The sequence below is a fragment of the Fistularia commersonii genome, chromosome 15 (genome assembly GCF_037954325.1).
Source record: "Fistularia commersonii isolate RoL2024-O1a breed Wild chromosome 15, RoL_Fcom_v1.0, whole genome shotgun sequence".
NCBI classification, from domain to species: Eukaryota; Metazoa; Chordata; class Actinopteri; order Syngnathiformes; family Fistulariidae; genus Fistularia; species Fistularia commersonii.
This window is the reverse complement of record NC_141298.1, coordinates 12,008,021-12,017,500: the sequence shown is the minus strand read 5'-3', so window position 1 is coordinate 12,017,500 and position 9,480 is coordinate 12,008,021. Positions and strand designations below refer to the sequence as shown.

General features: G+C 52.6%; 1 protein-coding gene across 1 annotated transcript in view; it reads left to right on the top strand.

Moving 5' to 3' along the window:
- Nucleotides 1–8,698, top strand: part of LOC147226530 (roundabout homolog 1-like) — a 49,570-nt gene extending 40,872 nt beyond the window's left edge. Inside the window, exons 9-28 of the mRNA XM_086160239.1 lie at nt 380–600; nt 682–763; nt 838–1,000; nt 1,080–1,246; nt 2,017–2,144; nt 2,293–2,527; nt 2,838–2,959; nt 3,640–3,811; nt 3,915–4,136; nt 4,292–4,318; nt 4,976–5,021; nt 5,115–5,269; nt 5,348–5,680; nt 5,760–5,867; nt 5,959–6,118; nt 6,671–7,080; nt 7,156–7,266; nt 7,673–7,876; nt 7,946–8,054; nt 8,562–8,698. Of these exons, the coding sequence (XP_086016365.1) occupies nt 380–600; nt 682–763; nt 838–1,000; nt 1,080–1,246; nt 2,017–2,144; nt 2,293–2,527; nt 2,838–2,959; nt 3,640–3,811; nt 3,915–4,136; nt 4,292–4,318; nt 4,976–5,021; nt 5,115–5,269; nt 5,348–5,680; nt 5,760–5,867; nt 5,959–6,118; nt 6,671–7,080; nt 7,156–7,266; nt 7,673–7,876; nt 7,946–8,054; nt 8,562–8,568 (3,182 nt within the window). The 3' untranslated portion in view covers nt 8,569–8,698. The remainder of the gene's footprint in view (nt 1–379; nt 601–681; nt 764–837; nt 1,001–1,079; nt 1,247–2,016; nt 2,145–2,292; nt 2,528–2,837; nt 2,960–3,639; nt 3,812–3,914; nt 4,137–4,291; nt 4,319–4,975; nt 5,022–5,114; nt 5,270–5,347; nt 5,681–5,759; nt 5,868–5,958; nt 6,119–6,670; nt 7,081–7,155; nt 7,267–7,672; nt 7,877–7,945; nt 8,055–8,561) is intronic.
- The last annotated feature ends 782 nt before the right edge of the window (nt 8,699–9,480 follow it).

The window sequence follows — 9,480 nt, the reverse complement described above, 5'->3', positions numbered from 1 at the left end:
TATGAGTTGACAGTAGCAGTTAGTATTACCGTTGGTAAGTAGCATTGATTAGCAAGATTAGTGAGTGGTAGTACTAGTATTAGTTTGGAGAAGGGGTTAGTAGCATGAGTAGTTAGTAGTTTTAGTAGTAATGGTAGTTGTAGTTAGTTGCATTAGTAACAGTAGTTAAAAGCATGAGTTGGTAGCATTGGTTAGTAGTAGAAGGGGTAGTAGTAGCAGTATTTAGTTGCATCAGTTAGTCGTAGTATCAGTTGATAGTATTAGTTTGTGGTAGTATTGGTTAGCGGCATTAAGTAGCGAGATTAGTTTGTGACAGCAGTAGCATTAGTTAGTGGTATTAGTATGAACTGCCCTCCATGTGTCCACATGTTGACATGAGCCCCGCCCCCCCAGTGGGCTGGTCCCCCCCCCCCTCCGGTGATCAGACAGGGCCCCGTCAACCAGAGCGTCGCCGTGGACGACACGGCGATGCTGGGCTGCCGCACGGCCGGCACGCCGCCGCCCGCCGTCCACTGGAGGAAGGACGGCGTCCCCGTGTCCTTGCTGGACCCTCGCACGTCCCTGTCCGAGACCGGCGCGCTGCAGATCCTCCACGCCAAGGTAGGGGGCGCCGGACGCCGTCGGCGGCGCCGGCGTTCACATGCCAGCTAACCCGTGTATGCCCCGCCTCCTTCCCGCCAGCTCGGAGACACGGGCTCGTACACCTGCGTGGCGTCCGGCCCCGGCGGCGAGGCGTCCTGGACGGCGTTCCTGCGAGTGGAAGGTCAGTCCGCGGGAGCTCCCGGGTCAGCGCTAGCTTAGCACGACGCGGTCGCTGATTGGACGGTGTCGCCGCAGAGTTCGTGGAGGTCGTCCCGGAGACGCAGCCCTCCGACGCTGGCCGGGTTCCCGCCGCCCCGTCCAAACCGGAGGTCAGCGACGTGGGGAGGACCTCCCTCACGCTGACGTGGAGCGCCGGCGCCGGAGAGGAACCTTCCTGGTACCTGATCGAGGCCTTCAGGTGCGTAGCCCCGCCCCCCCGCCGCGCTCCGGACAGGAAGTTGGCGAGCGTGACGCCGTCCCCGCTCTTCCCCCCGCAGCCAGGCGCTGGGCAGCCGCTGGAGCACCGTGGCAGAACGTGTCAGAACATCCACCTTCCAGCTGAAGGACCTGCAACCCTCCACCCTCTACATGTTCATGGTGCGCGCCGCCGCAGGGGGCGGAGTCAGCGACCCCAGCGACATCTCAGACCCCGTCACCACCCTGGGTCAGTACTACTCACTAGTACTACTCATACTACCAATACTACTCACACCACTAATACTAACAATACCACGAATACAAGACTGATATTACTGATACTGTCAAAACTACTAATTCTAATACGACCAATACAACAATAGTACTAAAACTACAATACTGCTGAAGCTATTAATACTACTACTACTAATACTACCAATACCACTAATACTACCTGTACTACCAATACTTCTGATACAGCTAATACTGTCAATGCTGCCAATACTACTGATACTAATAATAACAATACTACAAAAAGTACAATTCTACTGATGCTACTAATACCGATACCACTAATACTACCAAATACAACTAATATTAGTAATACTACTGGTACCAATGCTACTAATACTACTTAATACAACTAATATTGGTAATACTACTATTACCAATGCTACTAATATTACGACTGCGACTACGACTACTAATACTGATACAACTACTCCTACTACTACTTATACTCATACTAATACTAGTACTAATACTGCTGCCACTACTACTACTTATACTATTGCTTTCACTATCACCAATACTTTTACAAGTACAGTTACTATTACTTTTTTATAAGTATGATTATTGCTACTGATACTAATACTTTTACTGTAACTGTTACTGTAGTGTTTACGTTTAAACAAAAATAAATTTACGTTTGATTTACGTTTAAAATTTTAAACAAAGTACCTTCTCCACCTTCCTTTGTTCCTTCCTCCCTCCATCCACCCATCCCTCCATCTGCAGCACCAGACAGTGCCTCCACCCTGCAGGGCATGGACCCACGTCACATCCAGAAGGCGCTGGCCGACGTGGTGATCCACCTCAGCACGCCGACGCCGCTGTCCTCCTCTGCCGTCCGCGTGCAGTGGACGGTAATAACACTGTAATAAGCGTGTAACAACACTGTAATAAGCGCGTAATAGCGTTGTAATAAGCGTGTAATTACACTGTTATACCGGTGTCATCGAGCGTGTAATAGCTGTGTAGGTCCCGGTAACGGCACCCTGTGACCCGCCACAGGTGGAGCGCCATTCCCCATACGTGCAGGGTTTCAGGCTGCTGTACCGGCCGTGGGCGGAGCGCGGGCAGCCTGACGGCCGCTGGATCTCCACGGACGTCCGGCCGCCACTGGGGGACGGCGTGGTGGTGGGACACCTCCGCCGAGGCTCCGCCTACCAGTTCAAGGTCCGCCCCTTCTTCGACGAGTTCCAGGGCGCCGACAGCGACGCCAAGGTGGTTCGGACGTTGGATGAAGGTGGGCGTTGCCACGGTGACGAGGAGGATCTCGTTTATTTTTTTTCCGGTGAAACACGCTGTAATCTGATTGGCTGCCGCGCTGCATGGGAAGAGTGATGTCACAGCTCCCTCTGCTGGACAGGCAGGGCAACTGCAGCAACCCAAATGTCAGAAAATGCAAATTTTCTGACATTGATACGGGATGTTTGCGTGCTGACATGATGTATCCGCCTGTCATCCAACACTGATATCTCCCGGATGCCGGCGCCGTTACCGCCGCCGCCGCTGAGCAGACTTCTCTCTTCCCACTTCCTGTTTGCCCCCCCCAGCCCCCGGCAGCGCCCCGCAGGACGTGACGGTGACCAAGATGGACGCCAATGGGACGGCCATCCTCGTCGCCTGGAAAGCGCCTCTGGAACCGGAAGGGGGCGGAGTCATCCAGGAGTACAAGGTGACAGATGCTGATTGGTCGCCACAGAAGCATCCCATAATACTCGCCGGCAACGTTTCCTTTTCATTCACCCTTTGAAAAGGGTGATGGCCTTAGCAAGATTAGCAGATAGTAAGCTAATTAGCATAAGGCTCATTATATTTCACAGATTTTGAACCTCCCCTTTATGGAGTTGGTGCAGTCCAACACACACACACACACACACACACACACACACACACACACACATACACACACATTTTCAAATGAAGTATTTTATTTTCAAAGGTCAAAGGTTAACTCCTGATGTTAGATCACCATCCTGCCTTTGTGATGTGAAATTAGGCTCCGCCCCTCCTCATCTTCCACACACACACACACACACACACACTAGAAAAGCAGTAATCCATTAAAGAAAAAGTATTTATTTTGAAAGGTGGGCTATAATTCTTGATAATCGCTATCTTCTTGTCATCATCTGACACTAGGCTCCGCCTCCTGCCCATCTTCCACACACACACACACACACACATGCACACATGCACACACACACATGTGTAAGAAAAGCAACTACATAGTATGAACAAAATATTTTGTTTTGAAAGGTCAGGTGTAACTCCAGATATTAGACGTCGCCGTCTTCTCGCCATCACCTGACAATAGGCTCCGCCTCCTGCTCACCCCCCCCCTTCCCAAAACAGGTGTGGTGCCTCGGCAACGAGAGCCGTTACCACGTCAACCAGTCGGTGGACGGCTCCACCTTCTCGCTGCTGCTCCCGGCCCTGGCGCCGGGGATCCGCTACAGCGTGGAGGTCGCCGCCAGCAACGGCGCCGGGCCCGGGGCCAGGAGCGACGCCGCCCTCTTCCAGCTGGGTGAAAACGGCCATTTTGATTTTTATACTCTTTATATCCGACTTTGTTTTCATTTAAAAGTGTCAGAAGATGAACGTGCGTGCGCGCGTGCGTGCGTGCTCAGACTCCGCAGGCCAGATGATGGACATCGGCGAGGAGGAGATGGAGATGGAGGAGGACGAAGACGACACGCTGACCCAGATCTCGGCGGTGGTGAAGCAGCCGGCGTTCATCGCCGGCATCGGCGCCACCTGCTGGCTGGTGCTGATGATCTTCAGCGTTTGGCTCTACAGGCACCGCAAGAGGAGGAGAGGCCTGAGCAGCACCTACACCGGCATACGCAAAGGTGTGTGTGTGTGAGTGTGAATGAGTGAATGCGTCCTCCTCCTCCCTCTCACTCTCAGATATTTCCATGAGTATTGCAGCACTGGATACTCACAAATACTACCTACAAGTACTAAAGTACTCCTGAAATAACCTTCTCCTCTGTCTGCCCCACAGTGCCCTCCTTCACCTTCACACCCACAGGTGAGTACTCTTATATTATTATTATTGATAATAATAATGATGATACAATGTTTAATAATTAGAATCAAAACACCATGAATAACAACAATAATAGTAATAAAGGTACCAATAATAACAATAATAATAATGATAATACAATACAAAATAATAATCAAATGCCGTAAACAACAACAATGATAATAATAATAATAATAATAATAATAATGATAATAATGATGATAATGATAATAATAGCAATAATAATAATAATAATGATAATAAGGCTAACAATAAGACTAATCATAGTACTAATAATAAAATGATAACAATACAATACATAATAACAATCAAAATGCCATGTATAACAATAATAACAACAATAATAATAATAATAATAACAATAATAATAATATAATAATAATATATAATAGTAATAATAATAATAACCCAAATAATAACATAAATACATAATTGTTGAAAATATAGTTAATTAATAAATATAACGACAATAATATGGTTAAAATACCATTGATAATGGCAAAGATTGTAATAATAATAATGGCGATGATAAAGACAGATTAAACGCCACCCTTCACGCCAAAACAACAGCAACTGTATCAACATCAAATTTATTCTTATTTTCTTGATAACCCCCTCCTCCTCTTCCTCCTCCTCCAGTTGCGTACCAGCGAGGAGAGATGGCGTGCAGCGGCGGCGGCGGCAGGTGAGCCCCTCCCCTTCCTCCCGCGTTGCGTTGCAGTGCCTCCCGTATCCGCCGGAGGGCAGCGTCTCCCCGCGCTGACGTTCCCCGTTGCAGGCCGGGCCTCCTGGGCGCCGCCGAGCCCCTCAACCGGCTGTGGGCGGCGGAGAGCTGGCCCGCCGCCGGCCCCGCCCACAAGGACTGCGCCATCGGCTGCTGTAACCACGGCAACGGAACCAGCGACAGCAACATGACCACCTACAGCCGCCCAGGTGGGTCGAGGAAGGGCGGCGGGGCTACTCTTGCGGGACCGCTCGCTGACCGTGTGTGTGTGTGTGTGTGTGTGTCAGCGGACTGCATCGCCAGCTACGGGAAGCACGGCGAGGGCAAGGCGGCGTCCTCGGACGGCGACGTCTACAGCGACGTCAGCCTCGCCGGCAAGCTCAACGAGATCAAGACCTTCGGCGGCCTGTGCTACGGCGGCGAGCCGGGCGGCGCCTACGAGCCGGTCCCCTACGCCACCACGCAGCTCATCCAGGCCGCCATCAAAAGCAAGGCGGCGGGCGGCGTTCTGGAGCCACTGGACGGGCCGTGGAAGCAGCCGCCCGACCCTCCTCCCATCCCCGAGGAGGTGGCGGCGCAGATGCAGTACAGCATCATGGAGCAGAGCCTTCTGGGTAAAGGTAAAGTGGGCGGGGCTTGCGTCCGACCGCCGCCATGTTGCCGCCGTCCGTCTTGGTTCCACCTTTCCTCCGCCCGCAGAGCACCTTCAGGCCGCCGACGGGCTCCTCCACGCCAAGACGGCCGCCTTCCCCCACGGCACCGCCGGCTCGCACCACAGCTCCGACAGGGGCAGCACCGGCACCTCTGGTAACCATGGCGACCACGTACATATCTAGATTAGGGAAATACGGCCGGCGTTGACCCGTCCCGGTTTCCCCGCCGTGGGTTCTCCTCCCAGGGAGCCAGAGCCATCAGAGGAAGGGACCCCGCGTCCAGAGGACGCCAAAACACAACGCCGCCAACGCCGCTTGGGGGGAACCTGCGTCACCTCCTCACGCCACCGCCGCCGCCGCCACTGCCTGGAACTATGATGAATACACTCTCGCCAGGGACAAGAGGTGTGTTTGTGTGTGTGTGTGTTGAGCGTACAATGTGGTCATAGCAAGTGAATCCGCAGTGCATTTGGATATGTGCTGGAAGAAAGAGTGTAAACATTATTATAAATATGATTACAGATGTGAATATGAACATTGCAATAGAACAGTGGCAGTGCAATAAAACATTCGAGTGAAGTTTGGTGTGCAGGTGCAAGGATGAGTGCAATTCAAGTGGGCAGTAGACTTTACATGTGCATTAAATGTATTTAGTGTGATTTCAATGCAAAACAGTGTAATAACAGTGTAATAGCAGCATAATAACAGCGTAATAACAATGTTATGCAGCATTTGAGTGAAGTTTGGTGTCCACCTCACAAGGTGCAGGTGCAAGGGTGAGTGCAAATTAAGTGGGCAGTGGACTTTACATGTGCTTTAAATGAAAAGAATGTCATAACAATTCAAAACAGTGTAATAACAGTATAATAGCAGCATAATAACAGTGTAATAACAATGTTATGCAGTGCACGGCATGAGCGAGCCCATCATGACCGTGAAATGTCCATGTCCTGTCAGTTTTGACCCGCAGAGGAGGGCGGAGGGATGCCCGACGCCGCCCGTCAGAGGCCCGGCGTCGGCCTCCGTCTCCGCATCCTACAGCCACCCGCCGAGCGAGAGGCCCCGCCCCCTTTCCCCCGCCCACACCTACAGCTGCATCCCCCTCTGCGCCGACCTGGAAGAGGACGGAGACGACGGCGAGAAAGACGCCGGCCGCCGCCCTGCGCTCCTGGGCCCGGCGGCCACGCCGGCCTCCAGCGCGGGTGACCTGAACGGGTCGGCGGCGAACAGCTGGGGCTCGGCGTCGGAGGACGACGTGTCGTCGGGGCGCTCCAGCATCGTCAGCACGTCCGAGGGGTCTTTCTTCACCGACGGGGACTTCAACCAGGCGGCGGCCCCGTGCGCCCGCGGGTACCCCGAGGAACCAGGTGAGCCGCCGCGACCCCGTCCAATCGCTGAGAAGAACGCAAAGAAGAACGGTTGTGTGTGGGCGGTGCTTCCAGGCCGGCGTCCCAGCAGCCCCATGTCCACCGACAGCAACATGAGCCCCGCCGTCACTCACAAACGGCCACGCCGACACAAACACGACCCTCACAAAGACGGCTGCAATGACGGTGAGCGCCGTGATGATTTCCGCTTTTCCAGACGTTACGGGAATGACGGCCGCCCTTTGTATTTTTTTCAAGCTTTATTATTTTTTGCGCTATTGATTCATTATTTTTAGCTGTTATTCGATACGGCTAGATAGTAAAGATAATAATAATGGTTTATTTCAGGCGCCTTCCTCAACAGTTATAGATAAGATATAGTAAAAACAATTAAAGCGGTCATAGTAAAAGTGAATAAATGTGACAGCCGAGTCTGACAAGAAAAAAAAAATAACAGTAAAATTAAAAAAATGATAGAATAAACCTAGTGGACAAAACCCTCGGTGCACCATCCGCTCATTAACAAAAAAAAAAAAAAAAAAAGAAAACAAGATGGCGGTAAATTGTTAAAGTCCTTGTCCCTCTGCCTCAGACTCCTTCATGCCGCTGAGCTTCGCCGGCGGCCCGACGGCTCACGCCGACCACAGGGTCCGGGGCGCCACGTTGCCCCGCGTGGGCTCGGTGTTGGCCCGGGGCCGGCGGGGAAGCACCGGGACCCACCGGGTCCGGGAGGGAACGCCGGAGGATTCGGCGGCGGCGGCGGAGAGGGCGGGCAGGAGGAGCCGGCAGCGCTCAGGTCCGCGCCCATTGTTGGTTGTTGTTAGCTAGTCTGGCGGCGGCGCTCACCGCGTTCTCCTCTCAGCAGACGGCGGGGAGGTTCTTCTCTACAGCCGCCCGGCGTTTCCGTCGGGACAGAGGCCGCCGGACCGGCCCGGGACCTCCAGTGGAGACCCCAGGACCCCCAGGGGGAAGAGGTGAACCTCCATCTGGATTAGCAGCTGTTAGCATTGACCGTTAGCGTGCATAACAAACCGTCTAGATGGTATTATTAATGTGCCCTTCGGTTAAGGTGAAACCCCTTCACGAAAAATGACCTAAGCAAGCTTCCACTTGGTTAGCCTCACTGCTTCTCGGACAACCAGCCGGTCAGCTTTGCACGCTACGCTCTTTCAAAAGCATCACCTCGGTTATTACGAGGTTAGCTTAGCGTGCTACACGATTAACCAGGAGGGTTTTGAGTCGACACGTTTGCCGACCTTCATGCTACACAGGAAGGCTAGCCTGGTTCCTAATAGAAGATGCAATCAGCTGACGCTAACTCCAGTTAGCCTGGTAGCACTATTAGCTTCTCAAGCAACGGTTTCATAGAAGCAGTCGCAAGAGCTAGCGCTACACTTGCTCTGAAGCTGTCAATTTCCTGTCCAGCGGCACCATGCTAAGCACTAGCCTGGCTAACACGCTGCCATTCTTTGTCTCCGCAGTTCCTGAGGAGCTAAAAGCGAAAAGGACGACGGGGAAAAAGACGCTAGTGGAGGAAAAGCCTACAGTGCCGCCCCGTCCCTGTCGGGTTTGACCTGTTTTTTTCTACTTCAACTTTTGGTGTTGGGAAGCGAGAAGAAAGGAAGGACCGTCTTCAAGGTCCTCCTCCGCCGGCGCGCCGGGGGGGGCGGGAACCTTCGCCGACGGCCGCGCATCCACGGGAAACGTCGTTGTTTTTGTTTTTCTTTTTTTACTGTAATTGATATCGATCGGATCTCCTCGGCTTCCTTGGCGGAGGAGCTCCAGGAAGCAGGAGGAGAAGGACACGGCAGCGTTAATGTCTCCGAAGTGATGTACATCTCTGTCTGGTTCGTTTGTTTGTTCTGGTTACAAAAGCACAATCACTTAACTTTATTATTATTGTATGGGACCCCCCCTTGGGTCTGGAGGGGGGTGGCCATCTTGGGGGGGGGCGTTGTGATGTCGGGGTTGAACGTGGACGGTGATTGTGCGTTCGCTTGTTGTTCCTTTGAGCTGCTTTCCATTGAGATGTCTTGTTGTGTGTTTTTTGAATTTGCATGCAGACCCTCCCCCACCCACTCCTCCACCCCCGCCGCAGGAGGAACCCTGGTTCTGGACCCGCTCCATTAGTTTGGGTCCTGTCCAAACCCAAACAAGGATGTTCTCATACCCGAAATTGGCTACTGTGTCGGGTTTCCACCAAATAAACACTTGAGTCAACCCAGAACTTTCTGGAGCTACAACTGGAGCCCCAATCGGAACCTTGCCGTCCAGGTGGCAACTGGACTCGTCCTCGTCCCTGGAGAACCTCCAACTCCGGTTCGAGAGAGCGATGCCCCGAATAGTCCCTTGGGGCACGTATGGCTTGGAGGAACTTTAGAGGAGGCTATCTTTGTCCAC